The 26,159-nt window shown below is 12.8% G+C and overlaps 1 protein-coding gene across 1 annotated transcript in view; it reads right to left on the bottom strand.

Annotated features, from left to right (window-relative positions):
* Positions 1-347: 347 nt before the first annotated feature.
* rps4x (ribosomal protein S4 X-linked) overlaps positions 348-26,159 on the bottom strand; it is a 37,621-nt gene continuing 11,809 nt past the window's right edge. Inside the window, 1 exon segment of the mRNA XM_048237161.1 lies at positions 348-1,110. Coding sequence (XP_048093118.1) covers positions 348-1,110 — 763 coding nt within the window.

Below are 26,159 nucleotides of genomic sequence, written 5' to 3' on the forward strand. Positions count from 1 at the left end.
AAAAATATTTATTAAAAATAGATGAGAAAAGAGTAGAGGAAATACCTGAGATAGAATTTAAAAATATAATAGATAAATTATATTTATATTATGATAATATATGTGAATATAATGGAAAAGATGATAAAGAAATATCTAATATGAAAAAATTATTATTTATATATAATTTTAATAAAGATACAAAGAAATTATTTAGTAAAGTAATTAAAGAGTATAAAAAAAGAAAATTATGAAAAGAATTTTTAATAGAAGTTATAAAAAATACATATGTAAAAAACCATTGATATCAGATAGATAAAAAAATATTATATAATTTATATATAGATGAAAATAGATAAAATTAATTATTAATTATTATTTAATTCTTTTTCTTCTAATATGGATAATCTTACACCTTTATCTTCTGGTAATGTAATAAATGATTTTTCTATAGTAGGACCTATTATCATTACATTATCTTTTGTTGTAGCAAATCTATTTCCTTTTTTATCTATAAGATGAATAATATCTTTTTGACCAGGATGTTTTTCTATTTTTTCTATTTTTCCAATTCTACCAGAATTACCTTTTTTAGTAACTAAAGCGGTATTTTCTTCATCAAATTCTATTCAATTTCTTATTGTATTATTTGTTAAATTTAATTCTATAGTATCATTAGGTCTAATATTTGGATTTGGATATCTTACTATTCTACCATCTTCAGTTGTTAAATAAGAAACAGAAATATGGGAATAATGTTTTAAAGGATTTCTACCAGAAACACCAACTTTACCGTAAGACTTTTTAGCTACTTTACAAAGTTTGAATTTAGCTTGATTAGGTTTTATAGGTTGTAAAACATAATGGCCTTTAGAATTATATAATAAAATAAAATTTTGATCCATTTTTTCTATAGTTATTATATCTAAAATACCTATTGGAAATTTATGATCTTTTTTTACTTTATTATTAATCTTTATATAGCCTTTATTTAATATATATTTAGCTTCTCTAGTTGTTAATGCATATTTTAAATGATTTCTTAATAATATTACAAGAGGCATGCATTCTTTTATTGGATGAGGACCTGGCATAGGTCTTGGAGCAAATATTTGATTTTTTCTTAATAATCTTCATGTTTTTGGAGCTCTAATAGCTTTAAAATGTTTTCTTGGTCCTGCAACACCCATTAATAAATTTTCTTTTTATTTAAGATAAAAATATCAAGTATAATATTTTAATTAGATATTAAAAAAATATTAAAAAATAAAAAAGATAATTTGATTATATATATAATTAGAATAAAAGATGTAAAAAAATAAAAAAAATTAAATATGAATGTTTATATACTCATAAAAACTCTATAAAAATAAATTTATTCTATACCATAAACTTCAATCTATTCTTTATATTCTTCATTATTAAATTCTTCATCTTCTAATTTACTATAATAATCTTCTAATATATTTAATAATGATTTTTTATCATCCTATAATTTCTAAAAAATACTAATATCTTCTAATATAAATATTCCTTTTTTCTCATTTATTTTCCCTTTAATTAAATCTAATGAAATTAAATCTATTATATAATTATCTATATTATATTCTTTATATTTTATTTTATTATTTAATTCTTCCAATTTAAATACAAATATTTTATTATATATACATAACTATTCTATATATTCATGTAAATATATTAACTATATCTTTATTAAAATTTTATTTTTATTATCTAATAATAATTTATCATTTTCAGATATTTTTTCTATAATTTTTGTTAATTCTTTTATTCCTATATCATGTATAAATATCTAATATATGTCATTATCTATCTATTCAAATATTATATCTTTATTTTCAATACTATTTATTATAGATATAAAATCATATATTTCTGAACTTATCAATATACTTGTTAGTAAATCATATATTAATAATTTTATATTTTCTATATTATATTTTATTATATCTTTATCTATATTATTAATATATTTGCATATTATCTATTGTAATTTATTTGGATTATATGATATACATTTATTTCAGTATATTAAAAACATATAATACTATAATTTTATGGTTTTTAATTTTATTAAACTACTATTCTATAATACTGTAAATAAATGCTATTCCATAAACTCTACATTAAAATAATTATAATCTGTTACTAAATTATATATATTTTTTGTATTATTTTCTAAATCATCTATTATTGTTATATTTAATTCTGCAAAAAATATTAATAATTTTGTTTCTATATTCTTCATTATCTATTCTGTTTTATTTTCTTCTATTAATTTTCTTTTTTCATTTATATTTTTCAAACTTGAACATATATTAATTATAAAATTTAAATAATCGAATATATCTATATTAAACTATTGCTATTTTAAAAACTTATTATAAAATATAATAAGATAATCTTCTTCTTTTATTTCATTATCCATACTCATTTCTTTTAATATATTACTAATATCATAATGTAAATTATTTTTATATGCTTCTAATATTCTCTCTAAATATTTTTTTAGATTATTATTCTTTATTAATTTGATTTCCTCTATTAATAACTATTCCATATTTTTATTTTGTGTTTAATAAAAAAAATTATTTTATTAAGTTATTTTTTATTGTAATTAAATTATAATTTAAATTTATAATATATTTTATTAATATCTTTAATTATTTTAATTTTTTACTACACTACCGTAATTCATTTCTTCCATCTAATCTTTTGTTTTAGTTTTTTTCAATGAAACATTAACAGGTGGTGGTAAAGGAGATTTTCATTTTTCATTATTAATTTTTGGTAAAATTTTAGTATTAATATTAGTATTAGTATTGGGTGGCGGTATATTAGTATTTGTATTGTTATTTTTTAAAACATTAGTTATAGGTGGAGGTATCTATTTATTAGATATTGGAGGTGATTTTTTAATTTCTGGTGGTTTATTATTATTTATAGGTGGAGGAGAATTTAATGGAATTTTTAATTCTGGTGTAGGTTTAGGTATAGTTAATTTAATTTCACTTTTATGAGTATCTTTTATTTTATTAGATGATATATTTGGTTTAATTTTTTCTTTAGGAATAACAGGTGGTTTCAAAGATTTATTATTCTATGTAGATTTTAAATTAGAAGAAGGTATGGATGGTGGCTATTCTTTATTTTTTAACTATTCTTCTATATCTAATTTTATTGATAAAATATTATCATTTATTTCTATATTAGAAAGTGATTTTATAATTTTTATTAAATCCTATATTTTAGATTTATTATTATTAATTATTAGATTATTTAATAAAATATGTTTAATATTATTTTTATTATTAACAATATTTGGAGTAGAAATTGGTTTATTATTGGTTATAATTACTGATTTTTTTATTTTATTTTTATATTTTAGAAATAATAATATAAAAATTTTAAATTTTTTCAATATTATTGAAATTTTAAAAATATTTTAATTCATTAATTAGAATATTATATGTATTAGTTTTAATAAATATTTTATTATTACCAAATAAATAATCTTTACTTTTAGTATTAAGAATACTAGATCTTAAATTCATAATTTTTTTAGATTTTTCTCCATAATTACTTGGTATATTAGTATTTCTATTTAAATCTAAATCATAATACAAAAGATTTCTAAATATATTAGAAAATTCAGAATACTTATATCTATATTCATAACCTAGTTTTCTTATTTTTACAGTAGCTAAAATACCTAATGTTTCTATTTGTTTTGATACCATTTTATCATCAAAATCTAATGCTTTTTTATTAGGATTTGGTTTAATACATCTAATAAATCTAGGTTTTGTTTGATTTATTTTATTTAAAAGATTAAATAGATCAGAATTATATAGATTTGTAATTGTTACTAATTTATTATCTGATTTTTGTATATCTAAAACTGTATTTAAAAATATTTCATTATCTTTTTTATTTAATATATCGCAAAATTCTTTAGGAGTTCTATTTTTATTTTTTTGAATAAAATTATCTACGTAATATTTTACATCACCTGCAAAATGTTTTATTATAAACATATCTTTAAAATTATTAGAAACTATATATGAAGAATTTATATTTGATTTTATTTTTTTAAGTAATGAATAATCATCTCCTTTAACTAATTTACATTCTTCTTCTATAAGACTGAATATAGATAATTTTTTATTAGAAGATATTATTTCTATTATTTCACTATTATCTATAAAACTAATATTTTCATTAGTTTCAAATTTAATATTTTCTTTTTTATATTCTTCTTGTTCTTCTTTGAATACATACATATTAAATAATACTTGTAATTTTTCATTAGTAAAATTAATAAGAAGTTGTTCTAATGAATTTTTATCAAATATTTCAAATCCGAATATATCTAAAATACTTAAAGTTTTATTATAATCAGTAGTTTCAAGATTTTTATTTAATTTTTCTACTATTATACAAAATATTTTATTATATAGAAATTTCACAAGAGAATCTCTATTTTTCTCACAGTTATATTTTGATAATTTTGAATATTTACTTTTTTTATTTATTGTTATTAATTTATTAGTTAAGCATGTTATTAACTATTCTTTTTTTATATCAAATAATTCACATATTTCATCTATAGTATTTATATTTTTTATTATACCAATATCATTAGGATCATTTTTTCCATCTTCTGTAGTAAAATTTATATTTCCTAAATATAAAATAAAAAAGAGTGTTTCTATAATATTTATTATTATTTCTTGAGTAAAGTTCATTATTTCAAAAGAATTTATTAATTCATTAAAATTTAATTCATCGCCTAAGTCTTCTACTGTATAACAATTAGACATATTAAGATAATAAAAATCATTTATTTTTTTATTTTTTAAAAATTTATTTATATTTTCTTTTATTCAATCACATTTTATATTTTCAAATAACATATAGAATATATGATAATTTCTTTCATTCTATTCTTGAAAACATACTCGTGTAGTTTCAAGAAGATATTGATAAAATTTAATACCTTTAATTTCCATATCAGAAGATAATTGTATTTCTATATATTTTCCGAATCTACTACTATTATTATTTCTTATAGTTTTAGCATTACCAAATGTTTCAAATAAAATATTTGTTTTAGTTAAAGTCTTTTCTTTTTTTACTTTTTTTTTTTTTATTATAAAATTTATAGCTAACTTTGTTGATTCTGTTTTTCCAGAACCACTTTCCCCATTAATAATAATACTTTGATTATATTCTGTATTTTTACAATCATTAAATGAATCATTTGTTAAATGAAAAAACATGAGGATCAGATTCAATATAATCTATTTTTTGTATAGGATTTAATGCTATAAGAATACTTGAAATAGTTGTATAGATTTTTTTTATTAAGATATCTCTTTTTTTAAAGCATTTTTAATAGTATCTGCGGATATCTATGTTAGATTAGTTAGGTTACTTATATTTATATAATTCTAATCTATCTTTACATTATCACTACTTTTAATATCTTTAATATTTTTCTATTGAATTTTATTTTTTTTTTTATTAAATTTTCATATTCTTTTTTTATTTCTTGTTGTTCTTTATTCAAACTTTTTACTATTAATATTGTTAGTAATATAATTAATTTGATTATAAAATATATTATTTTTTATAAAATCATACGTATTATATTTATTTTCTTCTGCATTGTTTTTATTATTAACAATAGTTGGTTTATTGGGTATTTTAGGGTTATCTTTTAATACGTCTCTTACTTTAATGCATTTATTTGCATATTCTTTTAGATATAATAAAATAGGTCTATTTTTATTTAAATCACTTTTAAATTTATTTAAATCTAAACTAACCACTATATTATTTTCATTCATTTCAATTATTTAATATTTTTTGTTTCTTTATTTTTATTTTATGTCTTTATAATATTTTGTCGAAGTTTATATTTTCATATTATAACTTAATAAATTTCATTTCTATTTTTTATTCATCATTTGAATATTTTATTAAAAATATTTACACTATTAAATAAATTTTTATAGTTAAAGTATCAAACATATATAATAATGCTCAGCTATATTAATTTATAAATTTTATGATATTAAAATATTTTAAATATCACTTTATAATTGAAAATAATGAATTTAATATTAAATAATAAAAAAATAAAAATAGGTATAAATTAATTTCTATTACATTATTATATTTCTTATAAAATGATTTTTTATATAATATTTTCTACAATTAAAAAATCGTTTAAAAGTAAAAAATTAAATATTAGAAAAAAATTTAAAATTATTTTTAATTATGAAAATATTAAAAATTATGAGTAAATTAGAAATTATAATATTTCTATATATAAATATATAATAAAATATTATAATTTTTTATATAATTAATTAATTAATTTAAAATATAAGAAACATAAAATACTTTTTTTTAAATATTTAAATTATTAATATAATATTATTATTAATAATTAAATATATTTAAATAAAAAAATAAAATTTTATTAAATACCAGAATGGTATAATTAATAATATATAATACAGATTATTTTATTTATTAAATTTTTTATTTTTCGGAGTATAATTATTAATCAATTAATTTTTTATTTAATGGGAATATTTAGTAAATTTATAATAACAATAGCATGTATGTTTTGCAATATTTATTGGTTTAATTTCTTTAATAACTATGGCATGAAAAACTAAAAACATACTTAGTTCATCAAATGAAGAAGAAAATATTAAGGATAAGAATAATATTAAAGAAAATAAAATAAAAGTTTTTCCAATTGAATGAAATGATGATTTAGAAGAGGAAATAGGAAATAGTTTATTTGAATATGATATAGAATTTGGATTAGAAGATGATATAGAAAATGAAAGTGGATTAATTTTTTACTGACTTTTTCTGGTAAGTATTATATGGAAAATGAGATTAAAAATTATCATATACTATATGATAATTTAAAAAGAAGATGAAATTAAATAGTAGATGAAATTTTAGATCAGTAAAAAAATAATGAATTTTTATCAGATTTTACAATTATATATACATATGTACAAAATCAAATATTAAATTTATCTGATTTTTTTTTGATATTAAATTGAAATTACCAGGTATTATAAATAATAAATAGTTATATAACTATAAAATAATAAAATCTTTTAGAATTTATTTTGATAAAGAAATAAGAAAAGTTATAAATTATGGTTTTGAATATGAAAAAATAAATAAAGCATTATCTATATATGACTCAACTTTAAATAAAAGAAAGGTTCAATAGGATAATATTTTATTAAATTTAAAACAAGAAGAAAAAGAAAATATTTTAAAAAATATTAAAGAAATTGCAAAAAATTTAATAATATAGTTTGAAGATAGCTTTTTTAAAAATATAGATATAAATGTTATTTCTGAAACTAAATATATAGAACTATTATCATAGTGTATAGATATGGCATTAAAATATGGGTAGAAAATAGAAGAAATAAGTACTGAAATGAAAGATATATATTCTTTAGATGATTCATAGTTATCAATAAATAAAAAAATAAAGAAGAAACTATATCAATTTTTTGAAAATACAATAACAGGAATATTTTGTCAAATTTTCGATATAAATTTTAAAATCAAATATTGATATTTAGGAAATTGAATTTAATAATATTATATCAAAAAATGAAATTTATTTTAATTTATTTATTGATTATAAAAAATTAGCAACTATATTAAATAAAACATAGTTTTTAGCAGATTTCTCAAGATATTAGATATATTTAAATCCTAAAAGAAAATAATATATATAAACAATATATTGCTATTAGATATTATAATAAAATTATTTCAGATTTTTTAAAATCTGAATTAAAAGATAATAGACAAATATTTTTATATTTAAAATATTATGGATTTTAATTAACTACTATTTTTAAATATTTTTTTATATTTTAGTTTATGTTTTAAATATTTTTTACAACTTTCTAATTTATTTCCTTTTCTTTTTTAAAAATTATTATTATAGTTTTATGTTTATGTAAAAAAATATCTAATTTTAATTTAATAATAAAGTTTTGAATTATATGATTTTTTATTTCAAAATATTTTATATTTACATGTATGTTTTTATTAATATTAATATTTAAACTAAAAATACTTATTTATATTTCTTAATTTATTGTTTCATTTATAATTTTTAAATAAATTTTTAATTTTATATATATAGTATAATAGTCATTATGATTTGGATCTAAATTTAAATACTACTAAAAATAATCTATTTTATCTTTATTATATAATCTTTTAATAAAAATATCTCTTTTTAAAGGTATTTGATTTAATGATTTTTGTATTTCTTTATAATGAGTAAATAAATTTATATTATTTGTTCATTTAATTTTATCTAGATTTGGTATAATTAATGATTTAAATTCTTCATTTAAATTTTTAGCTTCTTCTGAAAATTCCACGTCAATAAGTCTACAAAAAAAATCCATTATTTCTATTTCTTTTACAAATAAATCGTTATTTATTTTCTCTTCTTCTGATATCTATTTTATTGACTTTGTATTTTCAATATTAATAAATAATGGAAGATCAAATTGTTCTAAAAATGATATTAATTCATTATAATAGGTTTTTAATGTATTTTTATCTTCACTATTATAAGCTTTTGTATATTCATATAATTCTTCAAATGTTTCATAAATACTCATTAAATATTCATTTTTTTTAGCTGTTATCTAAGCTATTTTTTCAAAACTTACATATTTTTTATTATCCAACTCATGATTATCAATATAAGATGCAAATTTTTGATATTTAATAGCTTCTTGTAATTTTTTAAGAAGAAGATTTCTAATTTTTAATAATTCTTCCCTATTTATATTATTTTTACTTATAATTATTTTATTATACCTATATTCATATAAAAAATTTTCAATTTTTGATATTTCATCCTATACAAAAATAAATACAGATAAATATTCAAATAAAAAATCAAATATTCCTTCATGAGTAAAAGATCAAACTTTTGAATTGATATATATTAAAGGCCAATATTTTTCATACTAATTTCAAAATAAATTATTATAATATTTCAAATACGGTTCTTTAAGTACATTTTTATTATTATTTTTTAAAGTTCCTCCTTTATTCATTCAAAAATTTAAATCTACATAATGATTTTCTTCTTTAGAATTTTCACCTATTATTTCTGTATTTTTATCTAAAATTTCTACTTTAGGGGTAGGTATTGATTTTGGTAATGTATTTTCTTTTTGTATTTCTTCTTTAGAATTTTCATCCATTATTTCTGTATTTTTATCTAAAATTTCTACTTTAGGGGTAGGTATTGGGTTAGGTATTGTATTTTCTTTTTGTATTTGTTTTTTAAATTTTATAATATGTTTATCTGAATTTTTAAAATAATTTTCTGATTTTATCTAATTTTGAAAAATATGATTTTGTATATTATCAATCCTATAATATAAATATCCAAAAAAACATATATTTAATATAAATAAACCAAAAAATCAACAGTTTATTATTTTAAAATTATTTTTTATTGACATTGTTTATATTTAATAAATATAAATAACCTAGCTCAAATTGGCCTAATTTATATATATTTATTAGACTAAAGTTAGGATTTTTTAATAAAATTTTTATTTTTTTGTTTATCGTTATCATTTAATATTATATATTATATATCATTTAATATATAATAATAAATGATAATATATAAATTTTATATATTATTATATAAAATTATTTTTAAATTATTTTTAAATTATTATATATTGATTAATTATCTATTTAAGAGCCAATTAAATTTAATATAAATACTTAATTATTATATATTATATTAATATAAAATTAAATATAAATATAAAATAAATGATCACTTCTAAATAGTTAGTTATATAGAAAATATTATATATAGAAAAATAATAACTATAGAATAATTAATTTTTAATAAAATAAATAATAAAAGATTAAATATTTAGAAATTCTAAATTTATTTATTTATTTATATTTTTAAAAATATTTTTTTTACTAATTTAATAGAATAAATTTTTTATTAAAAGGTATATGATTTAATTTATTAACTATATTTTAATAATAATTAAATAAATTTTTATTATATAATTAATTAATTTTATTTAGTTTTTAAATATTTAATAATTTAAATCTATTTTCTATCTTTTAACATTTGATTTAATGATTTATATGTGTATTATCTAAAAATTATTAACTAAAATTATCTTCAATTTTAATTTTGAAAAATATAGATATAATTATCATTAAATACTAATTTTTTAATTAATCTATTAATTCATTGAATATTTTTTATTTGTAATTTTTATTTTTTATTTTGATATATATTTATAATTTAAATTTATTTATAATTTAAAAATTTTAAAATATTCTTTCTAATTTGTATTTTTGATTTATAAAATTTAATAGTATATAAATAATATATATTAAATAAATTATATAAACTTTTTTTACATAATGTTGTAATTAAAAAATTTTAAATATAAATTTAATTTTTTAAAGTATCTAAAAATTCTTTTTTATAAAAAAACTATTTATAATTATATTTTAACCTATAAAATAATTATTTATATATAAAATTTACATTATAAGATTTATAGCTCTTAAAAACTATTACTTAATATTATAATTTATATTGTTCTTAAAAATATTTATTTTTAAATTAGAAATTTATATAATTTATTTTTTTAAAAACTTATTTATATCTCAAATTCATCTCATACATAATCTATTGTATTATTTATAATTCCTATATAACGTTTTAATTTTATAAATATAGTATATTTATCTATTTCATCTTCTGATAATTTTACATATTTTGTAAAATATTCATCTTTATCAATATTCTAATCGTGTAATTTTTCTACTAAAAGACGTTTATCAAAAGGTACATCATTTAATCTACTAATTATATGTTTATAATAATTAAATAAATTTTTACCATTTGTTCATTCAATGTCATGTATATTTGGAATAATTGTTTCTATAAAATCTTTTTTAAAACTATATTCATTTTCATTTTTAACCCTGCCTTCACCAAAAACAAGTTTATAAAAAAATTTTATTTCCATAAATTTTCTTTTATATAAATATTCATTTTTTAATTTATCTATTTTTTCATATTTTTTTACTCCTTGATTTCTTGATTTTTCTTCTTCAATAATCTATTCTAATATGTCATTCTAATCTTCTAAATCTTGTAATAATTTAAAAAATGATTTTTTTATTTCCTCATCATTTAAAATTATTGGATTTTGATTTTCAGATATTAATTCTCTGAGTCTATTTATTAAATCAATAATTATTTTTTCTAATTCTAAATTATAATTAGGTTGTTCGTTTATTAATAACTACTAACTACTATCATTTATATTTATACCAGTACTATTATCTAATATGTTTTTTAAGTTATAATATTTAATGGCACTATTTAATTTTTGATCAAAAACTTTTTTATAAGTTTTTATAGAAGAATTATAAATTTTATTTTTAAATATATTACCGGTTCCCACTCTATTAAAAAAATATTCTTCAATTTTTTCTATTCCATCTCTTGTAAAAACAAAAATAGAAACATAATTAAATAAATATACTAATAATTCTCTATTAGTTATAGGTAAATGTATTGAAATATTATATAAAGATGATCAATATAATTCATAATATTTATAAAAGTTTATATTATAATATTGCTATAAATTAGAATCATATATATAAGTTTTTATTTTTTAAAGTTCCTTCTATATTTAACCAATCTTTTAATTTTTCAAATATTTTATCATTTTCTGTTTCAAACTTTAAAGTTTCTTTCTCCTTAGGTTTATTCGGTTTTATTGTTAATTTTACTTTATTTTCAAATTTTTTTATCTTTTCATCCGAATTTTTAAAATATTTTTCTAATTCTAACTAATTCTATAAAATATCGTTTTTTATATTATATATATATGAATATAAAAATCCTAAAAATATTATACATGTTATTATTGTGAAAAGATAAAATGATTTTATGATTTTAAAATTCATTTAATATGACATAAAATTAAAAATAATTAAATCCGATATAATTAATCCGAAAATTCGGATATTTTTTTAAAAATAAATTTTATGTAAAAATATACAAACTACTTATCTGAAAATATCTAATATTTTTATAATATATAAAAAATTATATTAAATTAATTAATTAAAAATCCGTATTTTAGTTTGGATCTAAAATTAGTTTTATTTAATATTTTTTATTATATAAAATTAAACTTAAATATAAATATATGAGTATCTTTATATCTTTTTATATTTATTATATTTTCTTTAATAGAATAATTTAATAAAAACATAATATAAAATATATTTACAATATATATATATAATTTTTATAAGTAAATTATAATTTTATACATTATAAAACTTTTTAATTTTTTAAATAGTTTAAATTTTAATACATATATATTAATAATATTTTAAAGAAGATAAATTAATAAATTTATTATTGTTTTTAAAAATAATATATAAACTTATAAAAATAAAAAAAATATTAAAAAATGTTTAAATTAAAAAAACTTTTCTTAAATTAAATTTTATTATTGATATGTTTATATATATTTATTTTAAATTATTTATTTATATTTTATTAAATTTTATTGGATATTTAAAAAGATATCTTTTTAAATATCTTTTTATTAATAATTATTAATAAAATCATACGAAATTTTATTATTAAAATATTTTTAAAACTATATGATTATTATAATATTTATTTATTAATAAGTAATTTTCATAAATTTAAAATTAATATTTTTAAGGTTAGAAAATATTTATATATTACAGATAAATAAATAAAATATTTACATAATAATATAACTAACTATAATATTAAAATAATGAAGAATAAATAACCTAAATATTTTAAAAGTAAATCGTATACAATTATTAATAAAGATTTAATAATAATATTAGTAATTTTAATTTTATCAAGTTATTTCTCATGATATTTTCAAAAATATATAATAACTCTAGCAAAAAAGATATTATAAAATTTATTAAAATTTAAATAAAGATTATATTATTATTGATATTATGCCTATTTAATAGAAGTATGATATGAAAAATATAATAAATAAAATATAATAGAATTCAACTTTTTCTACTATTAAAAATATTTCTTCTATAATTTTATATAAAGGTTTAAATGATAATTATTATATAGAAACTAATAATAATAATAATCTAAAAGAAATTAAAAGTTTAAAATATTTAATACTTATTCAGCTAATAAAAATTTTATTAATTATTGAAAAATATAAATTAAATTAATATTAATTAATATAATTGAATTATAATAATTTTTAGTAAAAAAAAGATAGAATTTATATATATAATAATAATTTAAAATTTGATTTTGTAATATTTTAGGATTCTTTTTATAATAAGATTATTATAGATATATTTGAAAAACCTAATATAATAGTTTAAAACAACTAACTAGTTAATATTCAATATATTATATTTTTTTTAATTTTTAAAATTAATTAATTAATGTTTATAATGGCCGCCTTATGCACGTTTACTCCATCAGACGATATCTAATATATTATATAAATATAATGAAATAAATAAAAGAACTTAGATATATATATATATTAAAAATTTAGATATAAAAACTAAAATATATAGATTATATAATTATAAATTAGTTATAGATATAAATTATATACAAATAAGATATTTATATATTATATAGAATATTATACAACATATAATATTTTTAATATATAGATAAATTAAGTTGTGGTAAAAATATTGATAATAATATGGAAAAATCAAATGTATTTTGTAAAATACCTAAATGTTATTAGAGTAGTTGGTTTAAAATATTCTAATTATAATTAAAAATATCCATAATTAATCATAATAAAAACTATGAAATCAATTATAAAATATTATATTTTAATATTTATTTTATTTTTAATAATTATATGTTTATCTACTTATATACTTTTTACATTATGAAAAAAATATAAAAAATATGAAAATAAAACATTAAATTTATATTGTTCTTCTTGTTATGAAAATATTATAGATTTAAATAAATAGATAAAACCTGTTTTTTGTTCTAATTGTTATGAAAATTATGAAACTAATAATAATTTGGAAAATAATAATACACAAGAAGATATTCCATTAACTTCATTTAATATTACCCAATAAAATACAATAAGAATACCAATGTCTAGATTATAATTTTTTTTATAAAATAATTTTATTTTTAACTAATTTTTTATAAAATTTGTATTATATTGTATTTTAATATAAAATAATATAAGTATATAAAAATATTCATAAATTTATATAAATTTATAATACATATAAATATTTTTTATAAAAAAAAAAAATATATTTATGAACTATTATAAATAATACATTATAGTAGTTTTATATATTGACTATTAATTTTTTGATACTTATTATTTCCTATTTTATATATTATATCTATTATTTTTATTCTTGATTTTAAATATAAGTTTTATTTTTAATAATTTATATTTTAAATAAATAAATTAAAATATATAATTTTTTTTTTTTTTTTAACTATAAAAGATATATTATGATTTTTTAAATTTTTATATTCATTTATATTAAATTATTGAATAAATTCTCAAAAATATAAAATTATATCATTATTTAAAATATATTTTATTTATTTATTTTAATCTATTGAAAGTATAATATTATTTATATATTTATTTATTTTAATAAAATAAAATTATTATATATATAAAAATATATAAATTTTTTATAAGTATCTGGAAATATTAATTATATAGTTAATTACGATATAAAGTGTCTTCAAAATTATATTTATTATTATTTTATATAATATTATGGGGGTTATAATATTAAAAATTTAATTAAATTTTAAAATAATAATTTATATTTTATAATATTTTCTTTTCTTAATTAAAAAAATAAATATTTTATAAAAAAGACATAAATAAAATATAGTAAAAATAATTATGAAATTTTTTTTAATTATACTATTTTTTATTAAATTTTGCAAGGAATCAGATAATAAAACAATAAAAACAATATGTGATATGCTTGAACCCAAAATAGATGATATAATAAAAATTATTGAAAAACTAAAGTAGATATCAACAGAAATATTAAATGAAGAAAAATTAAATAAAGAAAAATTAATTCAATACTTTGGTGAAGATAAAATATAGGATCAATTATAGTTTTTAATAAAAAATTTTTTAAAAATTTTAAATTAGATGGAATTAAAAGAAGAAAATAATAAAAAAATTCAAAAAGAAATAAAATTAAAATTAAAAAAATTATATGAAAAATAGAAATTATTATTTATGAAAACAATAGAATTATACAATTTATAGACAAAATATGAATATGAAATACATTTAAAAGAATATATAATTAAATTAAATAAAATAAAAGAAGAAATAAATAAAATATTTAATATATTATTAATTATTAATATATCAGATGATATTTCTTTAAAATTTAAAATTTGAACTTTACTTATTTTAATTTTATTAATATTAATATTAGTAACAATATATTATTTTATATTAAATAAACCAACATAAAAATTGTATAAAAATAAAGAAAATAAAGAAATTTGACTATAAAATAAATAGAAAATAATAAATAAAATAATCATATTAATAAATAATATATAATTAATATAAACTTTAAAATTATTTTATATTTTATATTTTATTTCATTTTTTATATCTATCTGGAATATCAAATAAATAAATTTCATCATTTTTTTCTATATTAATTAAAGTCTTATTTTCTTCCATATACTAAGTGTAAATACTAATATGTATATGAAAATCACAAATATATTTATTTTCTATAGTTTCATAAATTTCACAATTAAAATATACTATATCTCGAATAATTATACCTATAAAATCATCATTGCATTCTATTCTATTTATTATTCTTTTTATAAATCCTTTTTTTAATAATTTTTCATTAAAATTATTATTTACTTCTTCTATGTGTATTCTAATAGATACTTCGGTATGTGAATTTCTATTATGAACATGCATTCTATCACTATTATCAATAGAAATAATTATAAAATCCTTTTCTTTTTGTCCTTGTGATATTATAATTTTCTATTTTTTTATCAATAAATCATAAAAATATACTATATCTCAATCATTCGATTTATTTAAATATTGCATATTATTATTCTAAATTTCAATATAATTATTAGATTTAGTTATAAATTTTGTAAATAATATTTCATTATAAATATAATCACAAGTTTTTTCATTTGGATCATTATAATCTTTCTTTTTATATACATATATAATGTGTAGCAAAGGAATTTGTTCTTTATAATTAAAAAAATTATCTTTTATTTTAAATATATAATCTGTTATACTAGTTTTAATATTTTTAAAATCTATTTTAAAAAATAAATTAGATTCTTTTCATTCTTTATTCTATTCTCTTTTTATTTTAAAATTTTCATATAAATTTATTAAAATATCATCATATTTATATAAAAACTTGTTGAGTTTTACAAAATAAAAAGTTATATATTGTACTTCATTTTCTATATTATTTATTTTTATTACTTTAATTTTATTCTTTGTAGATATAATATTATTTTTTAATAAATTATAAATTTTATATTCTGTATATTCTGTATTAAAATATAATAATAAAATTATTATCATAATTAAAAACATAAAAAATACAAAAAAATTATACTTTTTATATTTATTTATTCTTAAAAATCACACTTCATTCATTTTTTTTTCCATTTTTTTGTATAATTTGTGTTATATAATTTTAATGTTATTTAATTATTAAAGAATATATAATGATCCAATATTTTATATAAAATTAATTTTTTTATTTTTTAATAATTTATATTTCGGATTTTAATAAAGAAACTTTATAATTTTGATTTTTAAAATCTATTTAATTATATTTGGGTAAATTTAATAAATTTTCATCTTTAATTATAATATTCTGATTATTTTCTTTATCGAAATTTATATTATCATATAAAGGGGGACTTTTAAAATCCTATAATCATATTATATTATTATTATTAAATATATTTTCTCTTGGAATAACATAATTATAATAATAAAAAAATAAACAATAAGTAAAAATATAAATGCAATAATTAAGTAAATATATAAATTCTATAAAATATTTATTAATTTATCAAAATTCATTTATATTTTTATTATAAAAATTTTAAATTTATAAAAACTGTTTCTTATTTTATATTTATTAAATTAAATTATATCTTTTTTATTTATTTTTTATAAAATTCTTTAAAAATATTTATATTATTTAATAGATTTTTAATATCTAAATTAATGAACATATATAATCTATTTAACTATACTAATTAATAAATTCTATAATTTAATATAAATCTATAGGTATTATATAATAGAAAAATAATAGAAAAATTATTATTATATAAATTTTTTTATAGAATATTTTAAAATTTATTTTTTTATATATAACTTGATAATAATCAACATATTTTTATTGAGATAAAGAAATAATATATTTAAATAAAATAAATTATAATGTAATAAATAGATTTGTATATTATATTAAAATTCAATATTTTATTATATAATTAATTACATATTTTTATTATAAATAATAATTTATAATTTTATATCATTTATATAATTAAAAATATGTAGATTTAAATTTTTTTAAAATATTATAAAATCATCAATAAAATAAAGATTAAAGAAAAATTAATTAAATATTTTTAACCATATTTTATTATGAATTTGTATTTATTTTAATTTTTTTTATTTCAGAAAGATTTATTTATATATTAAATATATATAATAAAAAAATTATCTAAAAAATTAATTAAATTTAAATTTATGTTTTTTATAGAAATTTATAAATAAAAATAATTTTTTACGTATTTTATTATAGTATATAAAATATATGTTAAAAATTAATAGATATAGTATTATATTAGCATATATAATAAATATTATTATATCAAATAATGAAAATAATATAAATAAAAAAATAAAAATAATATAGAATGATTTAAATATATGAATAAATAATGAAAACAAATCTTACTATAACGAAATAATAGATATAGAATCTTTAATGTTAAATTAGAAAGATATTATAGATAGTATATTAAATAATATAAAAAACAAATGAAATGACACATATGAACAAATTACTTATTATACTATATATAAATTAGATAAAAATTTATATGATCAAATAGGATATATAATATTAACTATAGATAAAATATGAAATAAAATAAATAAATGTAATAATCTATTCGATAATTCAGAAAATATTTTAATAATATATAAATTAATATTAAATTTTATAAATATTATTAAAAAAATTGATAATATTTTTAATAATATTTTAAACTATCATATTTTTTGAAATAATTGATTAAATAAAGATCATTGATATAATAATATTAATGATGATAATATTTATAATAATATATATAATTCATGAATTTTAAAAAATATATTATATAATTCTAATAATTCTAATTTAAAATGTATTTATACAAATTATATTTTAGATTTTAATGAAGATAAATATGAAATAAATTTAATTGAAAATGAAGATTCTGAAATAGAAAAAATATTATTAGAAATAGAAAATTATATAAAAGAATTATATTCTAATATAAATAATTATAGTACTAATAATTTTAATGAAATTAAAAAAATAAAAAATAATTTAAATAAAATATTATTAAAAATAAATGATCATATTATAATAAATAATAGTGATGAAATTATGTTATATGAAAAATTATCTATATTAAAATTAATATATAATTTTCATGTACCTGTTGTATATGAAAATAGATATGATATACCAGATACTTAGTTTAATTATGTAAAATAGTTTATATTGAATTTTTTATAGAAAGAATTATATTATCCTTTATCAAATAAAGAATCTAATAAATTTATAAATTATTTAAAAGATAAAAATATAAATTTAAATTTGTTGGTTAATTATTTAAATGAAATAAATGGTTTTAATATAGTTAAAAATTATTCATATATTTTAGAAATTCATAATATTTTAGAAGATAATAAAAGTGATATAAATCAAATATATAAAATTTTAAGATATACATATATAAATCAAATATATAATAATATAAAATTTATACAGGAATCATTTGAAGATATATTATTTACATATTATAATTTAGATATTAAAATATTTTATAATAATATGTATAATTTAAAAGAATTATATAATATATTTAAAGATGATATTGATTTTGTTATAAAAAATAGTAATATTAATGAGTTTAATGATTTATATATTAATATTAAAAAAAATATAGAAAATTTAATAATAAATATAAACAATAATGATAAAATATTATATATTAGATTATTAAAATTAATAAATAATATACTAAAATTTGAATTAAAAATAAATAAGAAGATAAATATATATAAAATATTAAGTGTTATATTCTTCATCATATTCTTTATCACACTAATAATTATAATATTTAAAAAATATAAAAATAGAAATAAACATAAATTTAGTTATCTAATTAAGTAATTTTATATTTAATAAATTTAAACAAACAATCTTATTTAATTATTTGATAATATATTAATAAAAAATATTAAAATATATATAATAAATTAGAAGAAAATATAATAAAAAAGACTAATAAACATAATATTTTAATATTTTTTATTATATTACTTATTAAATAATAATTAATTAAAAAGAAAAATGAAAAAATAAATTAAAATTTTTAAATTTTTTTTAAAATATTAATATAATAATAAAAAAATAAAAAATATATAGTTAATATAATAAAGAAAAACAAAAAATAATAATATATTTTAATTAATCAACTTAATATATATTTATTATATAATTATTTTAAAAATTATAATTAATTAATTTCCTTTAGGTCTATTATAAAATCTTTTATTAGTATTAGTTTTTATTAAATATATTTTTTGAATTATATTTATTATCTTTTTAATTTCATATGATACGTTTAATATATATTTAATATATTTTAGTTTATTTTCTTCAGATATTTTATAAGATGAATCATATCAAAATTCCTTTTTAGGAAATTTTTTATAAATTTCTTTTATAAATTTCTTCTCTATTTTATTAATTATATCAAATAAATTATTTATATAAATTATATAATTTATATAAATAATTTATTATTTCATCCTATATATTATTTTTATTATTTATTGTTATATTTATATCAATAAAATCAGATTTATTTAATGATTTTCAATTATCTTTATATATTTTTAATAATTCTATAATAATATAAATTTTTTCAAATTGATTTAAATAAAAAGCATAAAATTCACATCTATATAAAAATTTAAATAATCCAAAATTTTTTATAATCAATCATATGAATTTATATCATTAAGATTTCAATAATAATTTATAAATATATAATTTCTAGTTAAAATATAATTTATTATATCTTTATCTATTATTTTATTTTTATTTGTTTTTAATAGAATATTATTATTAATATTTTCTAAATCAGAATATAATATATTTAATTCTAATATAATTTTATTTTGAATTTTATATAATTTTGTTTTATATTTATTTTCAAGAAATTCATTATATTTTTCATCAATTAAATATTTTTTAATTTTATTAAGTTGATTTACTATATTTTCATAAAAAATAAAAAAATATTTTTTCATTCAATTATATCTTCATTCTAACATATTTTTATCTAGTTTTATTTTTTCATATTTCTATATATATTCTATATATTTGATATGTAAATTTTTACATAATTCTATTTTTTTTAAAGTTCTTGATTTTTATTTTCATATATAAATTTAATAGTTTCGATTATTTCTATTATTATTTCTATTAAAAATTTTTTACTATTATTAGAATATAAAAGTCCATCTATTAAAAATTCAAAAAACTCCAAAAATTCATTATTATTGAAGTAAGACATTAAATATTCATTTATTAAAATATATTTATTTTTTAATGTATCTATTTCATTATAATTAAATTTTTCATAAATTTTGATAGACTGTTTTTTATATTTAAAAACTATAATTAAAATAATAATAGAAAATAAAATAATAATAAAAATTATTTTGATTATTAATATTTTAAATTTCAAATTCTTTTTATTTATTTTCATGTTAATTATATATGGTATTTATATAAATATAAAAATAATTATATTTTATCATTTTTATATTTTTTAAATATATTTTAATTTAATTATTAATAAAGATATATTTTAAAATAATAAAATTTAGTTAATTATATTTTTTATTTAAATATAATAAAAAAATTAAAACTTTATTATTTAAAATTATAATGAAAATCTTATTTTTTTATTAATATTACAACTAACTATTTAAAGATTTTTAATTTTTTTATTTTTATCTTATGAATTATTTCATTATTTACTATATAACTTGTAAATTTATCTAATGATATATTTTTGTCTTTTATTAAGTTATTTTACTTTTATATATCTATCTATTTTTCTATTATTGAATTATATTATCATAAATATAATTATAATCAGATATAGCTTTATCTATAAATGAATTAGAAATGAAGAAGATGCTATTAAACGAAAAATAAATAAATATAATAATTTCTAAAAAATAACTTAAATAGTTTTTATATGTTATAAAATTAAAGTATATAAAAATTATATTATTTATTTTTTTAATAATAAACTTTAATATTTTCTACATTATCAATTATTTCATCTTTATTTTCTATTATAATATCAATTAATTTTTTAAATAATTTATTTTACTATATTATTATATTACCATATATTATATTTTTATCTATTATAATTATATTATTCAATTTTATGTTTAGTAGTATTTTATTTTTTATATTTTTATGATATTTAAATTCCTAAAATATTTTATTTTTATTAAAAAATAATGATTATATAAATAATAATTGTTATATAATTAGGATATAATTATAGTTATTAATTAAATTATAAAAAATATAAAAAATATAAACTTTAATAAGATATATACATATATTGTTTTTTAAAAAAATTTTTTAAAAAATTATTTAATTATTTAACTGTTTTATGAATCAGTTTATATAAATTTTATTTCTTCTATTTCTTTATTATTTATATTTGATACATCTATTGAACATTAGATATCATCTGGCGGAGTAAACGTGTATAAGGTGGTCATTATAAACATTATTAATAGAAACAATAACATAATTAGAATTATAAATGTATAAATTTAAATATATTAACATGAATGTTATAAAAAATATATAAATTATAAATATAATAAATTCTAATAATTTATATTTCAATATAAATTTTTTATAAATTATTATTATTAGATTGAATTAAATATATAAAATTTAATTATTTTTTATTAATAATATTTATTATAATTTCTATTATTGTATTATATTCTATTTTTTTTTATATATATTATATTTTTAATCCTTCTAAATTATATTATTATTAAATTTATATTTACATATTAAATTATAAAAATTGGAAATATAATTAACTAATATAATTTATTAAAATAATTTGACTTATAAAAATACATTGTATTTTATAATTGATTTTTTAAAAAAAATATTTTTGTTAAATTAAAAATTAAAATTTAATTTTTTTTCTCATCTTCATTTTTATTTATAAAATCTAAATCTATATTTTTTTCTATTTTCTATACATTTTCTATTTCTTCATTATCTTTTATCTGTTCTTGTTTATTTTCTATTATTATATTTTTTATTTCTTCTTTATTATCATCTGAGGTTATTATATTTCTCTATTTTGAATTATCAGAATTTCTATTCTAATTAATTAAAGAAATATATGTAAATGAGGTTAATACTATAATTGTTATTATTACTGAAGTAATTACTTTAAGTGAAATATTTCCTAAAAATGGTATTTCCATGTTTAATTTTTAAACCCTAAAAAATAAAAAAATTAATTATTTTATCAAATAAGAGTAGAATATATAATCTTCTTTTCTTCTTTATTATTAAATGTATTATTTGCTATTTCAGGTATTTTATTTTCCTAATTCTATTTATCTTCTAATGCCTAATCTGTATTATTATTAAGAATATAATTATTAAATAAACATTTTTCAAATATTAAATATATATATATATAAAATTATTAAAAGTAAAAGGTAAAAAACTAATAAAAAAATAGAAAATAAATATTTTGATTCCATAACTGTTTTTATATTTTTATAATATTTTTATAAAAAATAAATATAATTACCGTTACTGTCATAATATTGGATTTTTTAAATTCTATTATCTATAATTTATTATTTTACATATTTTTATTCTATCTATTATAGTAGTATTTTATATATTATATTTTAAAAATATTTCCTAATTTAAAATAGTATTATTTTAATTTTTTAAATAATAATAAGACATATTTACCTTCTACTTTTATTAAAACTAAAATATGATAATTAAAAATAAAAAAGAACTATTTTAATTATATATAGATTTTTCTAATTATAATAAAATCGATTATTTTTTAATATTTTAATCATTGTTTTAAAACTATTATATGAAATTAATCTTAATTATATAATTAATTATTATTATTTAATATAATTATATTTGTTATATGTATTATCTGATCTTAATATAAATATTTTTTACTATTTTGGAACGATTTTTCTTATTTCTGATTTTATTTTATTTTTCTAAATTTTATTAAAATAATAATTAGATATATATAATAAACTAATAATAAATATAATTAATATTAATAATATAATTATATTAATTAATAACAAAATAATAAATTTTCATGTTTTTATATTATATTAGTTTTTATAATTTTAAATATATATTTTAAATTAATAAATTTTTTTATTTTTTGAATTATATTGATTTTTTCCCAGTTATTATCATCATCTGATGTATTTGGTGTTCTTTTAAATATTATTATATTATTATCTTTTATTTTTTCTTCTGATATATTTTTCTCTTCTAATAAAATCTTTATTATCTCTAATAGAATAAAATTTAAATAAATAACTATCTAAATATATATATATATATATATTATTACAATTATTGTTAAAATTATATAAAATATAATTAAATTAGAATTTATATTTGTTGTTTTCATTTTATTTCGTTTTTTTAACTTTAAAAATTTAAACTGTTTTTTATATAATAATTTAAATATTTTTCTTAAATTTAAATTTCTACTTAAAAACTATTTCCTAATTATAAAATATATTATATAAAAAAACTATTTAATAAAAAATTTAAAATTACTTATATTATGAAATTTTGAATTAATTAAAAAAATTTTTTATATGTAATCAGTATCAGAATTTATAATTAATGTTTCTTCATTAATTATACTTTCTATATCATTTAATGTTATATTTTCATTATAAAAAATACTATTTTTTTTATTATTTGTTATAAATTTATATTCACTTGAAAAATCTGATATTTCTTGATTTTCAATACTATTTTTCTAAAATATAGTAATATTATTATTACAATAAAAACATATATTTAGAATATTATTACATAATAAAAATATAATTATAATTACTATAATACTTACATATATTGCAATTTCATAATATTTTCAATTATCTGTTTTCATATCGGTTTGTTTTTAATTTTAAAAATAAATTTAATTATTTTATTCAAATATCGAATTTATTGAACTTATTGAACTTATTCTCGATGTTTCCTAATTAAACATTTTATAAATATTTTGATTTAATAAATTCTAATATTCTATATTTTCTTCTTCTAATGGATTTTTCTATTCTTGAATCTAATTAAATTTAATACTATATTGATTATTATATGAAATTTTTTTTAATTTTAAATATATAAATACAAATATAATTATTGTAAATATACAAAATATAAATGAAATAAGAATTCAATATTTTACTTCCATAATAATTACTGGATTTTTAACGTAAAAATTATAAAAAAATTTAATTTAAATTTTTAGTTTATAAGTAATTATTTTATAATATAAATTATATAATATATTTTATTTTTATTGAATTATTTGTTAAATAATAAATAACTATAGTGATTTTAAAAAACTTATATAAATATTATAATCTAATTTTAAACAATATAATATTAAAAATTTATTTTTTATTTTTAAATTTCATATATTAGGTTTTATTATAATTTCTTTATCATAATATAAGAAGAGAATATATAATAAAAATATAATTCTTAAATTTAAATATTATAATATTTACTTTCTATATTTCTTAATTAAACTTATTTGTATTTTTTATAAAATATATATTTTATAAATTTTTAAATCAATCAATACTTCTTCTAGAATATTATTTAATTCTATTAAACTTATTTCAATATATATATGAATTATTTAATAAATTTTTTAAAAGATTATAATAATAATAATTTATATTACTATCATTAATATTATCAAATATATTACAAATTCTACATTTTCATTAAAAAATCAATTTAAAAATTAAAAATATAATTATAATATATTCAATTTTCATAAAATTAGAATAATATTAAGTAATTTTTAATTTAATATCATATAATGATTTTATTTAAATTTTTTAAAAAATATTGTTTTTAAAAATAAATTTAATTATCTCTTTTAGGTGTAGGAACAGGATGCATAAAGTCTATTTTCTATATTGCTTTATTAAATGTAATAAATTCTTTTTCAAGTATTATATTCTACTATCTATCTACATTATCTATTATTTCTTCTTCTTTATTTTCATTATTTAAATTATTTAGTTCTATATTCTACTAACTCTCTATATTATTAGTTTCAATATTTTCCCATCTCTAATTAATATTATTACAACTTGTTAATGATAAACATTCTTTAAATAATATAAATACTCCTATAAATAATAATATACATAAATAAACTAAAAATAATATCATTTCTGTTTTCATTTTTTTTATTAATAATTTTTTAATTTATATAAATATTTATTTTTATATATAATAAAATACTAATAATATATAAATATTTTTTAATATATTTCATTTTTAAA

The sequence above is a fragment of the Alosa alosa genome, unplaced genomic scaffold (genome assembly GCF_017589495.1).
Source record: "Alosa alosa isolate M-15738 ecotype Scorff River unplaced genomic scaffold, AALO_Geno_1.1 AALO_1.0_unplaced_4, whole genome shotgun sequence".
Taxonomy (NCBI): Eukaryota; Metazoa; Chordata; class Actinopteri; order Clupeiformes; family Clupeidae; genus Alosa; species Alosa alosa.